This window comes from Pollicipes pollicipes, unplaced genomic scaffold (assembly GCF_011947565.3).
Source record: "Pollicipes pollicipes isolate AB1234 unplaced genomic scaffold, Ppol_2.1 Scaffold_4881;HRSCAF=5763_pilon_pilon_pilon, whole genome shotgun sequence".
In the NCBI taxonomy this organism is placed as follows: Eukaryota; Metazoa; Arthropoda; class Thecostraca; order Pollicipedomorpha; family Pollicipedidae; genus Pollicipes; species Pollicipes pollicipes.
This window is the reverse complement of record NW_023596576.1, coordinates 110,018-134,113: the sequence shown is the minus strand read 5'-3', so window position 1 is coordinate 134,113 and position 24,096 is coordinate 110,018. Positions and strand designations below refer to the sequence as shown.

Here is a 24,096-nt window from a genome sequence, read left to right as displayed (position 1 = left end):
AATTTGATGTTACAAGATCACAGAACGAAATAGTATGTAGGAGATGATTCACTGGCTCAGTCCAGATATAACGACTTAGACACGTCTAACATTATGACTGAGATCATTGCCACACGATGCTTTGACAGCAGGCCATCGAAGGTAATGCAGCTTTCACTCGGATTAGAACGATATCGAACGAGCTAATGCGCTAGGACTCCATGAAAACCACAACGCACATCTGCTCTACTCAGAACATCAGACGAATGTATTCTCTGTGTCGACTGTGCACACGGGCTAGTTTTTATCAAGATAGGAGCCAGGAAAGTGTTTAGCCCAGGTCGTGTTACTGTGGACCGTAACTTTACATGGTAAAACTTAATTCTCAACATCGTTCTCGCGGCGAGTGTGTTCTGCTTCCTATAACCACTCCCAGGCTAGCCAGGGTCATTACGGGCAGCTGGCTTGTTAGACACGGGTGAGGTCATTGACACATATGTGTGTTAGTCAGTCAGTCAGGTTGATGAGCCTATATGCTTTATCGATCTGGTTTGACTTCCGCCCCCCCCCCCCCCCCCCCCCAGCTCAACCAGTGACCTTTCTGCTATGGTCACCTGAGGAATGCAAAAACAAGCCTGTATCGGCAGCTCGGGCCGGCAGTGGGTCCGAGGCCCCTCTTCGGGCCACACCGCAGGTCCGCAACGGACCCGGTCGGCCCGTTGGAGGCGCCGCGGCCGGTCGGCCGGCCGTTTTTTGCGTGGCCATCGCCGGCCATCCCGTGAGAGTCTGGCGAGGTCGCGCCGGCGCCGCTGAGCGCGGTCTATTGTCGGACCGGTTCGCCGCCCTCAGCCCCGACCGGTGCCGCTCTGCCGGCGCGCTCTGCGCTCTCCCCTCGGAGGGCCGGCCGCCGCGCCGCCGGCCCGGACCGCTGATCAGTGTCCGCACCATGGCCGCGGTGAGTGCGCAGACCAGGGCTCGCCGGGATGGATCTGCAGCCGGCGAGTGTGCTGCCGTGGCTCTGCGAGTGACGGCTGACAGGGTGGTGGTGACACGTGGCCTCAAGCTTGACCTCTGGTAGGACGGTCACTAACCCCAGCATTGGAACAAAGACGGTGGACGACCAAGCGACGTCCATAAATAACGCTGCACGTTTTGCTCATTTCTCTATCCCCTCCATCTGGTTATGATTTGGTTACTTCCTCCTTCCCCTGGAAACGCTGCCAGAACAGCTTTTTTAAGATCGCTTCTAGACCTGCAACCCCGCTCGTACGTACCGTTATGCTGTCCAAAACTCCATCCCCTTGTTGCGCTACGGTTACCCTCAACCAATCATCTTCCTTCCTGAATGTGTAACGTAACGTGCCTCAGCTAACGTAGGATTTTTCAGCTGGCATTGGTAACCTAAATGTGCGTACTCTGCTTTTAAAGAATTTGCGATGCGATGCTGCTAAGATCTCAGGCTCTAAGAGAGCTAAGGACACTAGAGGCAGAGGTAATTAGAAGCAGGGGTAGGGGTGACGTGGGGCTAAATGTGTATAAGGCTCCGTGTGATCTCACTTTTGTCAAAGTTTAAGGTCCCTAGATCGGGATCTTTTTAACAAATAAGGTCAAACAAGGTCAAACTACGGATAAGTGTCGGAGGTGCCCTCAGATCTGCTCACGCAACCAGCTGTAATCTAAATACGTGCTCCATATAGTACCTGTTATCAGCATTATGTTAATAGTGGTTTTATGATGTCAGTGCCCTTATGTCATTATTAGAAAATCGAAATGACCAGAAACCTTCGGGGTTATTTTGGTATTCAATTCTACAATTAGCGTAAAGTGCTACCCTAGGAGACATGCTCCTGAGAGCAAAAGGTAAATCGAGGTCCATTTAGACCAGTGACCTTCCCTCCCTTAATGACACTAAAATGGAAAACTTGTTGACGTCTTCGTGGTCCAGGAAGAACAAATGGGTGCCAAAAACTGCCGTAGAACTTCAAGCCGTCCAGAAATAACGCAGTTTGGTTTTGACCTCGATCTGACCTTCATTCCTGAACTGAGGTGATTGAAATTGGTCGCAACGTAAATTTCAATAACTGTATCGCAAAAAAACAACATCAAAGTCATATGATTTCGTCTGATACTACGTTGTCGCATCATGTTGAACGATTCACTAGGAATTGCTTTCAGCGACAGCCTTGACCTGTCTTTGACCTGTCATAGGTCAGTGACCTTACAAGATACATAAAACTTGCATACCGAGAGATGGACTATTCCATTGCCTATCGCTTTACAGAGTTTGGGAAGGCTGTGCCGCGCTGTTCGGAAGTTACTTTGGAAAAAACCTTCCGAGCCCATTTACCCCAGCTGAGCGCGCGTTTTAAAAGGGAAACGCTGCAAAGAGAAGACCCGCAGCTCGTGGGCGACGTTGATTGTATCTCACTCAGGCATCAGGTTATACCCGCTTCTCACATTAGGAATGACTGGTTACTTACCTAAGTTTGTTCCTACTTCACGCTTCAGGAGATATTTTAGGAGGCAATAATAGGCTGCATCTCGAAGCGCAGCCTTGTGTTCATGCCAAGATCATATCACCTCATACAGTAAAGTTCTGGTTCGGATAACCCGTGTATATGTCTGCTAATGAATGCGACTTTCTTTCTACCTCTTTTCTATTACCGGATATTTACGTATATATTACGCTTTAGAAAAGTATTTGCGTGCGTTACGAATTTGGGCCGCAGGGGTGCACTGGGTTTTCAGGATCTACAAATTGTGCCAACTCTGCAACGCACAGGTACTGAGTGGCAGGTGAAAACGCCTTTGGTTCGGTTAGACCAGTCTGGGTGGAACAATTTTGTGATCGATGATCTGGGTACCTGCGTTCTGCCATTTCTTAGTTTTCTAAAAATGTTGGTTTAAAGATGGTCATTAATCTATAAGTATAAGTGTGTTTGTCTTGCAATACATCTGGTCACTGATATGAGTTAAGTATTTATGTTCCGAAAGCATCGAATCAACAAGACATAGCTATTTTACGAAGCTTGGCGTAAGAATACAAAATAGGTAGTCAGGAAAACGCCATGTTATCGCCAGCAGAAAACACATACACAAAAACTATTAATAGCAAATCGAGAATTATGATGAAACATGCTAACGCTTACCCGATATCTCCGCCTCACGATTTTCAGCATCAAAACTAAACACGGACAATTATATCCATGCTTGTTGCATTTAACGAAAGCAATCCTCTCCCTCATTTTGCATCACTCTGGTGCTTGCACCGCTGTCTGAAAACATCGGGCATAAGCTGTTCGCAACGTCACCTGAACCTAAGTCTGAGGCAAGCACATGTGCGATTTTTTGCTTTAAATCCGCATAACACACATTTTGCGGCATCTAACAAACACCCTCGTGTAAACGCCTTGAAAACTCCCATTCATGCTTATTTTTCCAGAGTGGTTTGCTTAGCCCTTAAAAGCAATGACTTGACAAAAACCGACAGGAAGCTGCCAAAGTCTTTCATGCAAGTTTCATTAAAGCACTGCCTCCGTTTTACCACAAGCCTCCAGTCGCGTGCGCCCCACTTATCCAACAAAAGCTCATTGTGTTCCAAACTATGCTGAGAACCATCGCCGTACCGGTTAGAGTCCAGACGGCACGTACCGGAGCTTGTCCAATACCATCGGTACTGTACAGTCCTGCCTGCCGCTGCCTTGGTTCCAGAGCATGTTACACTTTTATCAATACAGTGCAAAGCAGGTTGCCTTCTACTGTGCAGTTGCGTTGTCTTGCTGGGAGCTGCCGCGAACCATTTGTCGGTCGGTCAGCGCCAGTCGCCATCGCGAGCTTAAGTCACCGAGCCGGCGGCTCAGTCCGTCCCAGCTGTGCGGTGCGCGTACCGCACAGGTAACGGTCTGGAACCGCCCGTGGTCGGCAAATATCGGTCAGGGCCCGATCGGCTCTGCCCGATCCACCGGCGACCGGCGGCCCGCGTAGGATCGTGCCTGAGCCGCATGGAATCCTGTCCTGAGCAGCATGGGATCCTGACGACGGCTGACCCTCCTCCCTGCTCCGGCAGCTCGTGATTCTAATGGTGGCCGATCCTCATCCCTGCTCCGGCAGCGTATGATCCTGTCGGTAGCTGATCCCGCCTCTCCTACTCTGCCAGTGTGTGACGATGACTGTGACTGGCCCTCTTTCTCCTGTTCTGCCAGTGTGTGACGATGACTGTGGCTGGCCCTCTTTCTCCTGTTCTGCCAGTGTGTGATAATGACAGTGGCTGACCCTCCCTCTCCCGTTCTGCCAGTGTGTGACGATGACTGTGGCTGGCCCCTCTTTCTCCTGTTCTGCCAGTGTGTGATAATGACAGTGGCTGACCCTCCCTCTCCCGTTCTGCCAGTGTGTGACCGATGACTGTGGCTGGCCCTCTTTCTCCTGGTCTGCCAGTGTGTGATAATGACAGTGGCTGACCCTCCCTCTCCCGTTCTGTCAGTGTGTGATGATGACAGTGGCTGGCCCTCTTTCTCCTGTTCTGCCAGTGTGTGATGATGACAATGGCTGACCCTGCCTCTCCTGTTCTGGCAGTGTGTGATGGCGGCAGTGGCTGATCCTCCCTCTCCTGTTCTGAATACGACAGCATGTGATGATGACAGTGGCTTACACTGCCTCCCTGCTCTGACAGCATGTGATCCTGTGTGCGGCGCTGCTGGCCTCGGCGCTGGCCTCCCCGCTGCCGCAGGAGGACGTGGTCGAAGCCGTCCCGCTGGAGGCGGAGTTCGACGAGGCTCAGCTGGGCAGCGTCATCATCCGGCCGCCTCGCGTCGAGAAGGTCACGCACGTCACGTCCAATCACCAGTACCAGAAGCTCTATCCCAAGAACGGCAAATACAAGTGGGTCGGCGGGTGATCTTGCTTTACTAGTTGTAGGTTCTTGCAAGCAGCGTTTTTAAAGATGATTAGTACCGCTGACGACTGGACGTTTGCGCTGGAAGTGTTTGAATTCAGCGGTATATGAATTTGGACGGATATGCGGACGCCGAACGTCGCACTGGATTATTTGAGACATTTCAATGTTTGCTGAACTAAGCATGCAGCCCATCAGATATTACTAAACAAAAATCGTGGGCATTATTAGATATTTATCTTACAACATGCTGAAGAACTTTTAGATAACGGGTCGGAGGAAAACTTCCTCGAACTGTGGCTCATCAAACTAGAAGTTAAAGCTGCTAAAATTAAATGTGAAATTGCTATCAATGCTAAAAAACCGTCAGGAACAAGTGGTCAGAATTCATTATACGAAAAGCTAATCGGACAGAATAATCGCAGCACGCGGATAGTAGCGGTAAAATCGCCCTTTGCACGGTGTGTGCTCCGGCCTGTTACGTCATAGCGGCATCGAAGTCGATCTCACCATGATACTGGTACGTTCCTTGTGTGTCGACATACCAAATGGTCAGCGATTAAGATAACCCTGCAAAAGCCATAAACCGTAAGGATGGCGGAGCTGAAAAAACAACAAAGAAGCGAACAAACAAACAAACGGTACAAAAGTCGCTGGATTTTTTGGTAATGCAGGATTTGTTGACACGGGCCTGCTTCAATGTATTCGGCAAATGGTGTTTTGTGTACACAAAGGCCGCAGATGCTGTTACAGACTATGTCATTGGTTATGTTATTGTTGTCTGACACGTGATGTGAGACAAGATTTATCATGATCGGACAGAGGCATGGATATTTAGACAGAGATCACACCGGGTATCGATTACTTTGCTATGATTCCCATGCTATTTTGCAATTGTTTCCACGCGGATGCTGCGTACATCCACAGCCGCCCTACACTGTGAAAACTATCTGCTCGAGGGAAGCAGAAAAATCCTGGAGCTGCTGTCCTTTTTGATGTTGCAATATATATGCTGAGCATGGCCGGCCTTCAGCATATTATAAAGCATTGGATGAACGACGAAGCTTGCAATCAATGACGCTTCTCACGCTATCCTGCTGGACGGGGACTTAACTTTGTACCAAAACCGAAATGGACAACTAGGATGAGCGGCAACGAAACCCATCTTAAACCTCAGGGGTATTAAAATGGCCAGCCAAGTTCACCACGAGAGTCCTTATTCCGTCGCCATGGGCTTATTCGTCATTTCACGTTTGCGGTGATTGGTCTTAATGATTTGGTCTCGTGGGACCCAGTTCGCGTGCAAAAAATGACGAATAGGTGCATGATGACGAGACGAAGGCCTCTGCAGCCATATTTACCGGCTATGTCAATAAATGTGATGAAAAACGACAGGTTTTCACTCCTTTTTCTTCCAGTTACGGTGTGCTTCAGACCTGACACCAAATAAGGCTCCTGTCCAGTAGTGTTTGCGTAAATGAGCTTAAAATATATATTATGGAAATTCTCGGCGTTTCAAGGCAGTCCCCGTAGCGACGAATTAGCCATGTTCAGCCATGGCCGCTCGCATTCATAATCAATCCTAATGATCACTTGGTACCGTCATTTTACCGGCATCGTTAGGCACGCTAATTTTCAGCATGTCAGTATGGCGGAAGTATCCAGCCCGCTTTTCCGCTCCGCTCATCTCCACGCCCCGCCCCGTCGCGCCGGAAGTCCTCTGCGGCACTCGACCATGTGTTGGCCCCCACGATCGCAGCCTCGCTCCAGCATCTGCACAAAACCCGAGCGTGGGCCCCTGTGGAACATGCGGCTCGGTGCAGACGACTGCACGATGGACAAAGCATTGCTCCACCACTTATCGCTCTACTGAATTCTCTTCTTTTCAAATGACCATTGTTGGCCAAAAGAGCTCGGACTAAACCTAATCGGTGTGGGATACAGCAGCATACCATCGCTTTTAAAAGTGAGTGATCAATGCATCCCACAAATTCGCTTAAATTACCGTCGGAGACGTTACAGAGCCTGCGTGCATGAGTCTCCCGTCACAAACAGGCCTCGGTTGTCTTCGAAAGTCCGCTGAAAACCCGTGGAGGTACGATTAAGCCGATGCACCGTTTCTATTAAGCAATCTCACGGTCCACGGTATTGTCACGCGCCTTTCCTGGTCACGAGATCACTGGAAGGCTTTGCACGGCAGGTTTAACAGTGACTGGGCGTGGTTCTTCGATGACGGGGCTGGACGAAAGAGCAGCGACTCATCATTGTGAAAACAGCCCTCAGTTGAATGCATGGCCAAACCGGAAGGTCAAGGTTGCGGACTTTGGCGTTTAAAGCCATCCACATATAGTTGTCGGAAATGTTCCTCTTTTCTTTAGGTTGTTTCAATTGCGCAAAGGGCACAAGTAGTGGTTTATTTCCGTTCAGGTCTTAAAGAGTGATATTCCTCCATGACACGATATGTTCCGAATGTGCAGCACCATTGACAATTCGTGGGTGTATGTGATGTGGCTATGCCATGGCAGCCTTGTCTTTACCTGGCGAATCTGGCAAGTTGTCTAAATTTCCGAATATTTGTATACGCCATAGGTCGTTCTCCAATGACGGCTTTTGCAGAGTACGTTCTCATGAGTGATAGTGTTCAGCAGGAAATAACGTGCGCAAAACATGGGCTCAGTCCAACACCGTGCTTGCCATGACTCAGCCCCGTCGAAGAACAGCAGACCAGTGAGTTCTTCGCTGGGGAGCCAGAGGTGATTGAAGAACTTCCCGGAGCTCGCCTTTGATATTTCAGGGCCCGGTGCCCGATTAAGCTCTGCAAGATGGCCAGGTGATGCAAGGGAGCTTTGACCGCGGTGGAGCGCAAACCACCGCCGACGTGCAGAGTAACGATGATACAGACAAAGCGCCCGAACATAATTCACTGGGAAGTTCGGCAAGAAGGCGAGGTCACGCACGGGAGCTTTGACCGTAGTGGAGCGCAGAGCCATCCCCCGACGTGCAGACTAGCGGGCAACCAGACAAAGCGCTTGGGTACCCATAATTCGCTGTTCAGGTGCGACTGATCTCAGGGCAAGAATATCTTGATCCTGTAGATCTTGTATTTCATACATGTTGTAGGGTGTAGCATTTCGATGCAGAAACTCAATTTTCGCAGAGGCTGTTCATCTTGGGAGTGATCTAAGCTCCAAGAACTCACGATGATCATCGGCGTAATCGTACTTCGGCCAGCTTCTCTCGGCTTAAGGCGACGAGGTCGGTCTTTGCAAGAGTAAAATCTCTCCTGCCAACTCTCAAGTCACTGCCAGCTACGGATGTCTTCAGATCACGGGCTTATCTTGCTTCGATCAATACGCTTCAAGTGCATCTTGAAACGCTTGGACAAAGAGATCTGTAGTACTGAGATGGGCTGAAGCATGTGGAGATGGACGCTTCTGTCACCAGTTCGAACATCTGATGGCGACAACTGAAGCAAAACAGTTGTCGTCCAAGCTTTAACGAGGAGGAACCACGGCAAGGTACTAGGTCGTATAATTTTTTATAATGGACCATGAGCCTGGTCCTCAGAAAACAGCTCTTCAGCTCCAAAGAGACTTCTAGCGTTTGCGAAACGGACCCAGCATTGTTACGGGACTGTAAAACGGCTGTTTGAAAACACTTCCTTTGAAACCGATTCTAAGAATGGCTGGCAGTTATCGACACCTTTCTCCTGTGATATTTGAGAGAAATCGTGCGTAGAACGATATTTAGACAACGCCCTCCAGAAACTGCAAAACAATCACAATTAGAAAATATCCCAGAATTTATCTCGGCGCCCGGTGTGGTTGGATTTCGGCCAACTTCTCTCGGCCTAGAGGTGACGAGATCTAATCCTTGCAGGAGTAAAACTTCTCTGTCCGAGTTTACAACAGGGCACGAGCGTGAAGGCATGAGGACCAGCGACCCGCAGTGTGTGGTAGCCTGCATGCCCTACTACAATCTTTGGGTATTGGTATTTGAAATTTGATTTATGGCAGTCTGCAGTGCCCACTGCGCCTTTTGATTCTGAGCTACTGCCGGATGCACCTGAGTACAGATAAGCAAAGATGACCATATACTGTCGGCTGTCGAAATGCCTTAATCTATGGCTCGGTCACAACTGATGTTTTCTAACAGCTGGCTCAGCACACCAGATAGCGAAAAGTCATCAGGATGTGCAATACGACAGTGTTCCGCACTGGTAAATAGGACAGTGTTCGGCACTGGTAAATACGACGGTGTTCAGCACTGGTAAATACGACGGTGTTCGGCACTGGCAAATACAACAGTGCTCGGCACTGGTAAATCTATCCGGGAGTAAGTTGTGTCGCTTTTTTTCTATATTTTGGTGTCGGCGTCTCAGAGCCGGCCGGGCCAGCAATGACTCTTTGGATGCTGCAGGTTCGGCTTTGACGACGACAATCAGTTCCGGGTGGAGGAGCGACTCGGAAACGGCCATCTTCGGGGCATTTATGGATACAAGAACGAAGACGGGTCCATCACAGCCTTCATGTACGTACGCTAGCGCTAACTTTCACTCCTGGATGTGGCACAGTGTTGTGCCGCAAAACGCACTTGGTGTTTTGCATGGTATTGCGTGCATTTCACATCTGTGACACGTACTCCATCTCCAGTGCTTCTGTGTGCGGAGCTTTCTGGCGTGCGGTGAGATGTTGTTGCCTTCGAGAACGCAGAGTTGATAATGGTGTGGTAAATTTTGTCTCGAGAGGTAACCGTGCTATGCATTACTTGACCTGCTCCAAAACACAGAACTAAACTGATTCAGAACTGGATCACTTTTTTGTGTCACTTCACATAAGACGTTAAAGGGTTTGGGCCTTTTTAGATATATCAACAATTTTCTCAATTTCAAAAAGTACATCATCAATCCGAGCGCACGCAGGGAACGGGAAATAGTCACATTGGACCGTTTGCTTCGGCCAACATCACTATAGCGTCATCGCCTTCGATCCTTCCAAAACGAATTGTCACTGTCGCATGTCGGCATCCGTTGTTCAAGACAGACGTTTGCTTAGATGTTACGGCGTGAAGAAAGTACGGCTGGGAAGAAGGTCAAATCTCTTGCAGGAAGCTGGCGTCATAGTAGGGACGGAGGGGCTGAGCAGCTGCATCAGAAGCTGTCAAGCGCATGACCAGGGTTTTGTTTATGAGGAGGGACGATGTTGGCTATTGCCAAGCGCCGGAGTGATACAGTGATGCATTGATATTCAGGCTGGCTTCTAGGACAGGTACATCAAAGGTGGGCATCCGTTCAAAACAATTTCAGTGATGTGTCATGATTGGAGCGAATCGATGCGTCGCTATATAATACCTTGATGCAGCCTGCTAATCCAGGCAATTAAACTTGACCCGAAAACTGGTAAAGATCATATTTGACGATTTATGTGATGCTACTGCCTGAACATCTCGTCTTAGCGGCAATTGTTTGACACGGGTGTATGTTCTGTGCCCAGGTACACGTACGACGGCGAGCGGTACAAGCAGGTACCATACACGGTGGAGGACATTCCTGATGACCTACGGATCGCCCCCGAAGCTCAAGGACCGCCGCGATTCGTCCGGGGGAACCCGGAGATTATCGATGCGGAGTAGCCGGCGGTCGCCTACTGCAGCAGCGCCATCCTGTGCATATTTCCGGAGGCAAGATTAATCACAGCTGCAAATTTTTAGTGCTTTTTAAATTGGACCAAATACACGAACCGATCGGCGGTAGTCAATGTGCGTTGCTTGGCAGTTGGTGAGAACAGGACAGTTGTTAACAACAAATGTTTTCACGAAGAAGTTGGTTTCGAAGAAACTACTTTGACCTAGCACTTCCATGAGCGCAGTTTGCGCACTTCCCAGAAGCAGAGGAGCACATTTCCCACCGACCCAAAAATAATATTATTCCCTTCGTAACCCCCTGGCGATATCGTCTGAGTAAAACGGCAAATTTTGTGTTGCCCGTGAATGGGGAAACGTCTAAGAAAACGCTTACAGATCGGGTAACGTATCACCACATGACAATATTTCCAACCGTGTTGGTTCAGCCAGGACACTTTGAGCCGCCGCGTGACCTGATTGGGACAGCCAGTCGCCGACCTCTTATTGGCGTTGGTAGTCCTGAGTGGTGGTGGTCTGGCAGTCATATCGAATTCATGAGAATCGGACATTGGGGAACACCATCGCCATTTAGTAGTCTTTTATATCTCAAGGTCTGCTAAAGGGTCTTGCGTTAGCAGATGAGTTCGAACTGAAAGCAAAAATCGAGTTGGATAGGTTTATGCAAATTTCCTCACTGAAGAATTCGTAATACCGGACCTTGGTGGCCGTCCACCATATGTTTCTCGACGGGAAAGAGACGCTAATATTATCATTTATGTCCTACGTTTAAAGGAATGACAAACCAGTTATCAATAAATTCTAGCAGACGCATTCAAAACAAGTGTGTTCGGAATGCACTGTGCAAACACGGGTAGCGGTAATACACTAGCTTTAGAAATAAGGTAAAACATTAGTGCGGTTGAGAACACATATTCTGATCCGATTTGCAAGTCACATTCATCTGTCTACAAAAATTATCCTGTTGCTTTAAAGAACTGTTTGATGTTGTGTGATAATTGTAAGTTGTTACCATCGCTGACGATTGTGAGTTGGAATAACACTTTAGCGAGCTTTGGCTTGAATGGGATTTTATCTACAGCGTCAGAAAAGTCATGATATAACCTAGCCTGAATCTGCCGTGGCTAGGTTATGGGCTTGGAAATATAATACTGACAATAATCGACCTCCATCATGCCAGAAAGCACTGGTTAGACAACCTTATCAAGCAGACATGGTTGCCTTTGCACTACTCGATGTTTCAAATTGTGCTCATAACCATAACTGAAAACTATTGAAGACAGATATTGCCCTTTTAACGTCGCTTATCGACAAAAGAAGTTCATGATGCAAAAACCTTGGGGCTCAGAGCATTCCTTATTCACAATTTGATTAAATCATTCGCCGGTAAGACCACGCAAGGTGTGCAAAATTGTGTTTCGCACGCATTACGATCTGAGCATTTGTCAAAATTTAGGCATTACCATGTCATAAAGCGGTTTAACTGGCTGGCATAGCAGAAGTTGGCAGTGCAATTCAGCCAAGTCGGCAATCCAAAGGAAACCACTCTTGGTCTGGTTCATTTATGTTCAACCTTCCAGATTGCCAGCGAACGTCGGAGGCTTCAGGTGTGACCAACCGTTTATGGCGTATGTACTATGTGGCTACATACGCGGCACGAATCCTCGGGTCTGCACTCCGTCGGACATGCTTACCGAGTTGGTAATGCCCAAGGACTCCGATAGGTGGCGGCGCACCAATGCCTTGCCAGCAAGTGGGGGGCAACTGAAAACGTAACGTTTTCTACACGTACGGAATGCTGGCGGTAATGTCTCGACAGGCGGTACTGCATTATGGATCTTCCCATACACGTCACCATGCCAACAGAAACGGCCGACAAGTATGTACACACATGCTGGAAGCAGACTAGTGTTCGATTCAAGACGAATCGATTAATTCATTCATGAATTACATCATGCTTTGATGAAAAACATGCATTCCATTTGGTATACATGATAACAAATCATGAATCGAATCGTTGGAGCCCATTAAAAGAGTTGATCTGCATCAAGGAAGGGTATTGCTAAGGCCAACTGAATGGAGTTGAGATATATTTTTTGTTATCATTACACCATCAGTGTTATCAGTGCAGCACATAATCAGTAGACATTGGCCGTGGCGAAATGATTTATTAATTAAAACACAGCGTACAAATGTTAAATGTGTGGTTAATCGATGCTGAGCCGATTTAGACGATGTGAGATGATAATTTGAATTAACACTGAATCATTGCACTGGAATGTGAACCAGCAAAGAGTCCATTCACCGAAGACAGCATTATCATTTGACTCAGATCAGAATCATTCGGTCACTGGTAAAGCGATTCTAAAAATTTGAGTCCAGCTCAGGCCTGACTGGAAGCATCTCAAAAATGTTGGCTGGCATGCAAGGCGGCGAAATAAGTCTCGGCGAAAAAGACTTTTGATGTCATAAAAGTAAGGTAAAGCAAATGTTAAAGATGGATGTATGCAACGAGATACTTGCCTTTTTGGGATTCTTGCGACCAGGCCAATTTGGTAAGGTCATGGTTTATAATAGCCGATTTTGAAGATACTGATTTGAACTCGGTGCTCGAGGCTGCAATTTTAAGCCCATCTTTAAGCTTTAAGCTTTAACTAAGTCCATAAAATCGTATTTTTAAAGACGGCGTTTGCCAAAGTAAAGTTAGTACAGACGGGCCAAAACTGGCGTCATCCGAAGCAGTGTTCTCGGACCACATATTTGGTTTTATTACCCAATACCTGTGTCCACATACGGGCATGCAATGCATCGAAATGTTTCGCGTAATTCAACTCAACTCATTTGAACCGATCGAGTAGCCATACCCGCTTTGACACTTTTGATCGACGAAATCGATGAACTTGCAATGAGGCACACCTGCATAAGCGCACACGCGCACGCACAGGTGTATATATATATATATATATATATATATATATATATAATGCTGTGACCAAATTGTGATAAAATACTTAGGCCCAGCCATAGCAAAAGCCCACATTTTGAGCTTGGTTGCTGGTCGGCGTCTACCCCGTCGAAACCGCATGTCATTTTGACAATAAAGAGCAATTGCTATTACCGACCGACAGACCGAAGAGCCCGAACTCGTCCGCCTCTCCCCTCCCCCCCCCCCACCCCTCTCAGACCCACCCGCTTACATGCTTTCGCCTGTGCAAAAACGGCACCGAAAAACTCACAAGTCACAAAGAGCACTGCCTTAGTCAATGCACAACCTGGGGTTCAAATTACCGGTGAAGGGAGTCTGGCCTCGACCAAACGCCCGAGGAGTGCATGCGGCCGGTATGAGTACCATACAAAGCTACGTGATTGATTTCAGCAAGAAACGCGATAAATTCCTGGTTTTTCGGCATTAGAAGATCAACGGTATTATGTTGAAAGTAATCGATCTTCACATACTAGGCGGTACTAGTTAAACGACGACATTAGGTATAATGTTCGATGTTTCGAAGCCGTGTAATTACGACCCATGTTTCGTATGCTCTTGACCATGAGTACACCTTCGAAACGTTCGGAATGAACAATATCACTAATGTGCATTTGATGACGTTTTTTAACCAGCGCCTTGTGGGATATTGAAGACCGATAGCTATCAGCAAAGGGCGCCGATCTCACAATGCTAAAGCCACGTAGCCACGGCATGCGCCTGCCACCTTGCGGTGACCTTTCGTGGCGGGCTGCCAGCAGCACCGCCGTGTCCGAGGGTCGCTGGACATGGCTGGCCAGCTTCGACCTTGAGGCACCCATCTGCTGCCTCAGGCAGGGCGGCCGGTTCCCGAGCCAGCCGGCCGCCCTCCCTGGCGCCGCGGCAGCCCTATCCGACCGCCGTCCTCCCTCGGAGCGCGTATCCACGCTGCCGGAAACGATCGATCGCATGGCGTACGGCGTCGGCAGGAGCATTACTTCACGCAATTTATCGGGTAGAAGGTCAGTTTTCAAAAAAACAAGTTCTCTCTCTCTCTCTCCTCTCCTCTCTCTCTCTCTCTCTCTCTCTCCGATCAAGCGCAATCTATAATCCCTTTGAATATGACCTTGGAGGGCATGTGATCGATGTAAGGCCATCAGTGTTACGTGAATTATTCATGTCCGGAACCACCGCACGGCTTCTTACCGTGCTTTCAGGGCATCAAGTGGTTCAGTGCAGACTCCTAATTCCAACCTCCCTATTCGTCCAGGATGCATTAGTCATAGGAGAAGTGAATGGCTGCGGAGGCGGTGCGTGGCCGGCTAGTGGTGCCCCTGGTGACAGAAGCCCATCCCTCGCTCTCGGAGCGGGGGGAGGGGGGGGGGGGCAATCGTGCCCGTGACCTGTCGACTTGGGGCCCACTGGCCTTGGCGGCTTGAGACAGCGGCACCTTGCCGAGCGCCGGCGGACCGTCACACCCAGCGGCTTGGGATAGCCGCACCCCGCGGAGTGCCAGCTGCCGTCACACCCCCAGGCTTGGGTTAGCGGCACCTCGCGGAGTGCAGGTGACCGTCACATACAGCGGCCTGGTGTTAGCGGCACCCCGCGGAATGTTAGCTGACCGTCACACCCAGCGGCTTGGGTTAGCGGCACCTCGCGGAGTGCCAGCTGACCGTCACATACAGCGGCTTGGGTTAGCGGCACCCCGCGGAGTGCCAGCTGACCGTCACACATAGCGGAACGCCAGCTGACCGTCACACCCAGCGCCTTGGGGAAGCGGCACCCCGCGTAGTGCCAGCTGACCGTCACACTCAGCGCCTTGGGGAAGCGGCACCCCGCGTAGTGCCAGCTGACCGTCACATACAGCGGCTTGGGAAGCGGCACCCCGCGGAGTGCCAGCTGGCCGTCACACTACAGCGGCTTGGGGAAGCGGCACCCCGCGGAGTGCCAGCTGACCGTCACACACAGCGGCTTGGGTTAGCGGCACTCCGCGGAGTGCCAGCTGACCGTCACACACAGCGGAGCGCCGGCTGACCGTCACATACAGTGACATGAGAATGCGGCACCCTTGAGGCATCGGCTAACCATGATACAGGTGTCGTCTGACCGTCATACACAGCGGCTTGGGGCAGCGGCACCCGTGGATGCCGACTGACGGTCCACACATCGGTGGTGACGCGCCGGCCTTCGCGGGTCGTTTTCTCAGTCACCCGGGGAAGGTCACGGACAGCTGTCGAAGCCGTTTGCAGTGGTAGTTGATGGCAACTGTGCGTGCAAACAAAAACGGTCGAAAATATTTTGAGACAGCGTTGCACAAAATCAGCCCTCGCGTCGGTCGAGACAGTTTTAAAACCGTCTAATTTCATGATGCACGATGGCCAACCACTCATCACATCCCACTGTTAACGGCACATTACGATGAGTGATGGGATATGAAATTGATGATGTACTTTTTTTGCCAGAAGGAGAACAGATGGTCTTGGTCAATGGAGCCTAATTAAAAAGTTCTTGTTATAAGCACAGCCTCAAATGGTGACTGAAAGGAAGACACACAAATTTTGTTAAACGCCCCATGAAACAGCATGCGTAACACCGCGGACTATTTCATGCGTGTGTGCCGCCAATAACACTGCTTCCCCGTTTGGGCTTAACAGAAAACAACCAAAAATATATAAAAAACATCTTTATTGTTAGACTGCTGCCAGCACAGCTTCTTTTCGTTGTATGAGGCCGCTCCAGCAAATGGACCTTGGCAGACTGGTCCGTTGTCACGCCACCTGTCGGAGCCTCGTCGCGCCCAGGGTCAGGGAGGCGCCAAAGCTGAGGATGAAACTGAGAGGGGTATTATTGACTGACCGTTCAACAATCGGTGTTGAGGACCAGTAATATGGTCTCGCAGTATCTAGTTGTGATAATGTCTTCTAGATATATCCTGTGGCCAGCCACGCTACGCGGTACGTAACGCAACAGCGGCGGCCATTTGTCTGCTAGCAGCAAAGGATCAACTGCTGCTTGTGGCACAAGTAGGCTTGTTTGTACAAAAACAGTGATAATTTTTAGCAGGAAACAGCAGTTCGGTGCCTTATTCGTGTTTAAGCAAATAGATGGGCAACATCTCTGCTGCATATCACTATCGCACTAGCGTAAAACGCGCTCTTTAACGCCATAGAGTGGGCTTCCTGCCGCACGGAAATACCCACAAGACATCGAGCCATGTGTTAGACGGATTGCTGTTGTTAGCCGAATTTCGGGCTCGGCATTTGTCAGGCGAAAATTGTGCAGCAACATTTTCAATGCACGCATTCTTTGTGCGACGATATATGCGAAAGCTTGGAAGGCATATTGGAGAAATGTCATTCGTGAAGTAGTAGGAATTGTGCTTGAAGTGAAACATGCTGGACAATCTTATCTTACCCCTTTGGAACAGCACTGTTGGTAAATACCCCGCCATACCTAACCTAGCATTCATCTGCTCCAGAGAACTGAAGACTTTGCACTTCATTATTAGGTGTAAATTGAAAAGGTGACGCCTTCCTTGCACAAAGAACACACATTCATAAACGGCGCAAAGTCCTTACTGTGCTGCCGCCTTTCAAAATAGGCTCGCGACATGACACCTGTACCAGAATCGTACCGGAATGTACCACATTATTGTAAAATATCAAGGACGTACATGTCCGCTCTAGCCTGGGGCATGACACATAGCCGTCAATTGCGACAGTCAAATCGTGATCAACTCAGGCCGAAGCGCTCTGCCTGGTATAAACCCTTATTGATAACGACTAATGAGAAGCGCAGTTGGGACCCCCATCAATGATAGCTCTTAGTTCTATGATTGTCTACTTCCACCCATGATATCAATGGCTCCGAAGGATGCAAACGCAACATAATGGATGGCAAAGACACCAATCACCAGGTTAGAAATGACCAAAATGTGTTGCACAAAATTACGCAACCGAAACCGCTCAAAACTTGATGATAAGTCTCTCAATCCTGCGTAGGCCAGGAGCTCGAGGCTACTCTTGCATTGGCCAAAGAATCCAGTCTATTTTCAGCTGATTCTGGGCTGCACCGCCGCCCACCTTAATGACAAATCCCTCCACAATGCGTCGAGTCGGCTTCCCTGAGAACGTTGGCCGACTTATTCCTATAGATGCGCGTTGCGCTGTCCTGGTCAGTTCTCAGGACTGCATAGTAGATTGAGCGGCGCCTTTGAGCACGTGTACTGCTTTAAGCCGTTTTCACTAGATTTGTCTGCACACATACAGTTTAATGATAATGATTTCTCAACAGAATTTCGAGCAATTTGAGCTAACATGACCGACATTGACTGCAACAACGCCGTGTTAGACATGGAGGGTGTTACCAGGGGCCGCCACCACACGCCCGTGTATGATGTCGGGATCGGACGCGGCGTGGGCTGACCTTGGCCGGCCCGCGTCGCTGGCCCGGAACGGACCCCCGTGGTTTGAGGCTGCCGTGGAGAGGCCCCTATCCATCTCCGCTGAAACTAACGGGAGCGGCCCGAACGGAGTTCCAGACTCGCGATATGAAGATTTCACACATGTCGCCGAGTCCCCCCCCCCCCCCCCCCATCAAGGATCGCCTGGTGTCAGCCAAATTTGCTAAGGCGGCAGTCCTGACAGGCCGGAGCCACCACCGGTGCCCGCGGAGAACCAGGTGGCCGTTCAGCCACGCTGAATGGCCGATGTTGCACGCCGCCGCCGCCGATGTTACCCAGACCGGTAAACAGCCCGATTAAAAACAATAAGTTACGCTAATATCCGAGAGCAAAAAAGAAAGCAGTTGCTCACCACGTCACGTCCCAGTTTCAAGCAAAAAGGTAAGAAAAGGTAAGGTGAAACACCAGTCTCTCATCCATGCGAGATTAACGGTCCATCCAGTGCAACTGCCAAATACACTGATGACTGTAGCTAGACGGTGGCTGATGACTGTAGCTAGACGGTGGCTGTTGGCTGTAGCTAGACGGTGACTGATGCGGGCACAAAGTTCTACCTACGGTTTTGCACCGAATCCCACTTCACTGACTAACACGATTTGTTGGCACGGGCAACAGCTCGATGTCAAAGGGCCACAGCTCCCTAGTGCATCCTACCATACTGGACATTGATACTGCAAGATCCCTTTGCTGGTGGTGCCTGTCCTGACTGCAACGTTACCCGGCACAGCCGCCAAAAATGACGAGGATTTTCCCATGTGTGAGAGACTGAGAGAGAGTGAAAGAGAGAGAGAGAGAGAGAGAGAGAGGAGAGAGAGAGAGAGAGAAGAGAGATAGAGAGAGAGAGAGAGAGAGAGAGCGAGAGAAGGAGAGATCATAGTTGCTTGATGACGTTTTTCCATTTCACGTTATATATATATATATATATATATATATATATATAATACACATATAACACACATATATATATAATATATATATATATATAATCAGATAGCAACCAAATATATATATATATATATATATATATATATATATATATATATATACGCTATGCTTTACTGCATTAATCATATTGAAGTACACTTTCTCCCAGCAAAGGTCGGGGAAGATGCTCTCCCATTTGGGCTCTGATATACTTTGCATCTTTTTTAGTTTTGACCTTATCGCAATTCATATACATATATATATATATATATATATATATATATATATATATATTATATATATTCTTCACTCTTGTCTCTTATGCCAGAATGTGTTTTATAATTGGGTGCAATACTGGCTGTAATATTTTTGCTTCTGCCCTTTCCAGCAAGCGGAAAGACTACCGATAACCCCAAAGTAATCCACACACGTTGCTTGAATTCCAACGTGCAAAGGTCATCAAATGTCATAAGTGAGCCAATCTCTCTAATCAAAATATTCAAGTATCGGACTGCCTTATTGTGCCACCTCCGCAGCCCATTGCACGCAAATTTACTTTGATCAGAAAACCAAGATAGCAAGACCCTAAATCACCTTCTTTGATATTATGTCCCCTGTTAAATAAGCGCCATAATAACCTAGAAAAGAGGTGACGGTGACTCAGCAGTCATTCTGAGAGCGCGAATTAAGTTCACATATGCTAAATTTATTGTTTCATTTCTGTGTGAACAGTTTTGCCCATCTATGTTGTCCAAGGGCAAGAGGCCTAACAGCCTTCAATTAACATAGTACTTAAGCCTTTTTGCCTTTGGATGACAGATTTTGCCTCGTATGCGTCTGTCGCCTTATCCAGAGAAAGTTTCAAGGCGGTAATATGAGATTCTACATCTGTCATGGCAAGCGCCACCTTGAGCCTTTAGTTTGATCCTTGCTGTCCACTTTACCTAGTCACGTTTGCCGCCCCTCATAATCGAAGCAAGACCGAACTAAAATCTTTGAGGAAATCTAGCAAGGACGATGGGAGTGATTTAAGCAAACAAGCATCCTAGATGATAGCAACGATTTAGCAGCTGTAATGCGGCCTTCTGAAATAAAATATCCAGCTCCAGGTAGCTTATTGCGTTCGTTAAGGCCACTGCCTTCAGGCCGTAAGTTCCTGCGCACATATCTTGTATTCCATTTTAAAGAACAAAATCGATGAAAAAACAATGTCGTTTTTCAGTTTGTGATTGGCATATGACTTCTCATTTATGACTGATGCTCATTCCTAACATTGAAATGATTAGACTCCACGTAAGTTCCAAATAACACTTGATCATGTAACGGGCATCAAGTTTCACAAGGTGCAACGATTAGGATTCTTCCGAATTGTTTTGGACTTGTAGCTAGTTCCTCCGGAACTGTTTCACTTCATTTTTGTGGAATGATTTTATGGACATAGCAGCAAAGCCCTATATGCTTATTGCTGCTCTGCTTCAAAGGTGCTACATGATTTGAGCCTGTCAAAAAGAAGCAAAAAAAAAAACACACACACACACTTTTGGGTAAGATTTGTAGCCAGGTGCAGCACACCTACTCGCTTAACATGAACACTTGTACGAAAAGAAACTGACGTAGACCCAACAGGTGAAGAACAACGGAAATGGTCGTGGCTTTTTTGGCATGTGTCTGTTCCACTAAAGACGTCCTTTAAGCCGCGAGGAAAAAGTCTATAGCATCGCCATAACACGACTGTGACAATTTGCGCTAGTTCCTATCGGAGTCCACGTTCCATTCAAGGCTGCGAAAATATTACGACGTAGAAAGGGAACTACTGAAGAGCAGGAGATCGCATATGTGTGAGTAGGTGATGTTCAGCATTCCACACATTTCATTCGAAAAGTGTTTGTTTCAACTAGCCCGTCTTAAAATTATACACGGTCTGATTTTTTAAATTTTTTATTTAAGGCCACTCAGCCTATATGGGAATCATGTCTTGCCCCAACCATGCTGAAGCCATGTGTTAAGCTAAGAGACATGAAGGGCATAGGTATGGAAAACGTTTCAGGTAGCCATCATGTCATGCAACCAACCATTGCACTGTTCTTGTAAATCACTTCTGCAAAATCTTCACGTTCAAAACCGTCTGGTAGCACCGTCTGAGCGAGCGACATCCACATGCCAGTGGTGTTTGCAGAGCTGTGGGTTGGAGCCCCTGCCCCCAGGCGCGCGCCTTTGTCAGACGGGGCGGCGTTGGTATGCGGCAGCGCGGGGCGCACGACGGAGGGGTGTCTGGCGGAGGGTTCGCTGGAGCGAGCGGCTGTCGGGAAGCGGGGGGCTGTCCTGACCTTGCCCGGTCGGCGAGCGGCGGTTGGCGTCATTACCCTGGAACAGGGCCGGTGCCGACGCCATCGCCGCCGGCCAGAGATGCGTCCTTGCCAGTCCGCCCGTGTCGTATATAAAGGCGCGCGCCGCCGGGGAAGGCACAGTTCCCTGCACCTCTGAGAACGTGCCATCCACACGATGAAGCTGGTGAGTAGAGAGCGACGGCTGTCGTGGTCGGCATGCGGGTCTAAGTGCCGCCAGGGGCTGCTCCAGCAGTGCGGGGGCCAGAACCGTCGTGCAGGTTCCTTGGCAGCATCTTCTGCGAAGGCCTGCCATTTTCTGTCCCACCACGTGCTCTTCATTTCGATAGCGGTTTTGCTGTATGCGCTATCACCATTGAAAAAATCGGAGATGCTCGCAGGTTCTGTTGTTCCCTCTATCAATTGTCGGGGACATTGTATACCTGTAGTTCGCTTTTACAGCCCGGGGTGCATATATAGTACCCAATTGGCCACAACATTTAAAACTGCTATCTACCTGTTCTCCCCAGTCTGCATGAGCTTGACCGTGGATTCTACTGATGGTTATCGAAACCAGACCCATAAAACGATTGCAAATTATGTGGGTATCATTATCGCCATTAGCCTATTGTAACAACACAGGTCTGAAATTTCGTTTGCTGCTTCATAAACCGGAAAAACACATTTTGAAGAAGGTAATTTAGAAATGTGTCCATACCAGTTTTTAAACATTTAGTATGCTTTACAATTGAACGAAATGCAAGACTTCGGCAGATATTTACAGTGGCGTAGTCCTCACCCTCGCCATGTATTAAAACGTTCCATAGTTTAGCGTATATATGTTGGTGCTGCGTTGCAAACAAAAAGCCTTTTGATAACAGCTATTGTGTGTTGGAACAAAATGCTCATGGAGTAACATGTTCGGTATTTTGATGGTTTACTTCGCAAAACTTTGGCTCGGATATATTTTAGGCGGATTTTCTTTTATTTCCAGTCAAATACCGTTGGATTTTGCAATCAGTACCTTTTGAAAACAGCTGTCGTGAAGAAGGCAACTAATAGTTGAAGAGGGTGTTCGTGTTGGTTAGTACCGTAGCGTCAGTACGCCAGAATATTAACATTGCAAAATTCATTCACCATGTTAATTTTTCTGCAACATGAGCTGCATAATTTCGGATTTTTTGGTTTCAATTATGCTGCCCGTTCCCAAATGAAGCAAGTAAAAAAGGGTATCACACACCTAAAATGACACGTCGCTTTGCAACCAATGCTCATGGCTGTCCTTTCACTTTTTAAATGCCTTCAAACCGATGCTGCTTCACTTCGGATGGTGCAAAAGTCGTCCAATTTTTTGGTGAATGTGGCAACAAATGGTACAGCTGCTCGATTTGCTTCAAACAGTTGTTTTGGCACATCTATCTTGATCACTTGAAAACCTTGGGCTGGCAGACATTAAGCAGCATTAATTACTCTCGGCGAGGACGGCTAATTCCTACGCGCCATCGGTTATTTACCATCTACGTCACGGTAGAAAACCGGCCACAAACAGGCTACGCAGGCTGGGCGAATGCGCCGCCTGTTCGCCGTCCCGCGCCCAATGCCGGGTTAGGGCCCTAAGTGGGATGTTTACAGGAAAGGCACTGCCACTGACGAAACCCCGGCTCATTTTACGCGCTGTTTTCGCCTACGGGTGCTGGGCCGACAGTGCAGTAACCGCTGCAGATGACGGGGGCCCACGCTGCCTCACGACAATCAGCTTTTGTGTCGCAACGCTTCCAACCATGCTTGCCAGTGCTCATGGCGAGGCTGGCCTGACAAATGCCCAGATCATGGCTTCTGCCGCTAGCTCCCGGCCTGTCGCCGTTGCTCAGAGCCGGCCCACTCCGCTGGTCATAATCGGATGCCCCCCGAGCCGGTGACCGCCAACCGGTCGTCCGAGGCGCGCCGCCAGCGAGCCGGCCTGCCCCTCGGAGGCCTCGGCGCTGGGCCGGCTCGGGCCCACCCACCGCCGCACGGCCTCCCTCTGTTGTGCCGCCTGACCTGATAGCTGACCTCTGTCGTGCCGCCTGACTTGAAGGCTGACCTCTGTCTGTCCGCAGCTGATTGTCTGCGCCCTGGTGGCCGTGGCCGCCGCCGCGAAGCTGGAGGGCCTCGAGAAGGAGCCGATCGCCATCGTCCGCATGGACAGCACCAGCGACGAGGACGGCTCGTTCCAGTACTCCTTTGAGACGGCCAACAAAATCCAGGTAGGTGTGAGACCGCATTGCAGCAGCTGCTTGGCCGCGGGGTCATTCTGCCGCGTTCGCAGTGTCACGAAAACGGTCTGCTGCAAATATTCTTACTGACGATACTTGCTCATGTGCTTGCAACTGGCCGCTGATAGGTTTGTGTGCAGACACTTCAACGTCTAGCGATCTGTGAGCGTATGCGATCGTCGCCCCATTGGCACCGCTATAGCTAACAGTTAAGCCGTAAATATGAGTCATCGCTGGTTTGTCCGTCACCCGTCGCCGTGACACCCACTCGCGCCCTACAGACCGAGGTCCAGGGCCAGCTGAAGCAGATTGGCGAGGAGTTCGGCACCACCATGCAGGGCAGCTACAGCTTCGTCACCCCCGAGGGCCAGACCGTGCAGATCTCGTGGGTGGCCGACGAGAACGGCTTCCAGCCGGTCGGTGACGCCATCCCCGTCGCGCCCCAGGCCTAGGTGCCGCCTCCCACCGTCGACCGTCGCCTCCCACTGACCGTCCGCCATGCCGGGTCCCCGTCGGCTGTCGGGCGTCCCACCGTCATCCCCAGCGGCCTGCCGCCGCCCCTCTCATGTTGAACGTCATTTTCTCGAATACACACGCCCGATGAGTCTGAGGCTGTTTCCGTACCCGATGAAGGCCGCCAAATTGCCGAGGCGAGCCCG

General features: G+C 49.2%; 2 protein-coding genes across 2 annotated transcripts; both read left to right on the top strand.

The window, feature by feature from the left end:
* The first annotated feature begins 850 nt into the window (after window positions 1–850).
* On the top strand, window positions 851–11,492 carry LOC119101225 (uncharacterized). The gene is made up of 4 exons (XM_037224523.1): window positions 851–934; window positions 4,649–4,857; window positions 9,290–9,400; window positions 10,363–11,492. Exons 1-4 carry the CDS (start codon window positions 926–928, stop codon window positions 10,499–10,501), a joined length of 468 nt encoding a protein of 155 aa, XP_037080418.1. The 5' UTR covers window positions 851–925; the 3' UTR covers window positions 10,502–11,492.
* A 9,814-nt stretch (window positions 11,493–21,306) lies between these two features.
* LOC119101522 (cuticle protein CP14.6) lies at window positions 21,307–23,992 on the top strand. The gene is made up of 3 exons (XM_037224870.1): window positions 21,307–21,369; window positions 23,282–23,428; window positions 23,719–23,992. The coding sequence occupies exons 1-3, from the start codon at window positions 21,361–21,363 to the stop codon at window positions 23,887–23,889; spliced, it is 327 nt and encodes a 108-aa protein (XP_037080765.1). The 5' UTR covers window positions 21,307–21,360; the 3' UTR covers window positions 23,890–23,992.
* Window positions 23,993–24,096: the final 104 nt, after the last annotated feature.

Excerpts from the sequence above, each read along its gene's own strand:
- LOC119101225 (XM_037224523.1), top strand. Across the intron at positions 4,858-9,289 it reads CCCAAGAACGGCAAATACAA|GTTCGGCTTTGACGACGACA; the intron begins GTGGGTCGGCGG and ends TGGATGCTGCAG. Across the intron at positions 9,401-10,362 it reads GGGTCCATCACAGCCTTCAT|GTACACGTACGACGGCGAGC; the intron begins GTACGTACGCTA and ends TTCTGTGCCCAG.
- LOC119101522 (XM_037224870.1), top strand. Across the intron at positions 23,429-23,718 it reads AGACGGCCAACAAAATCCAG|ACCGAGGTCCAGGGCCAGCT; the intron begins GTAGGTGTGAGA and ends CGCGCCCTACAG.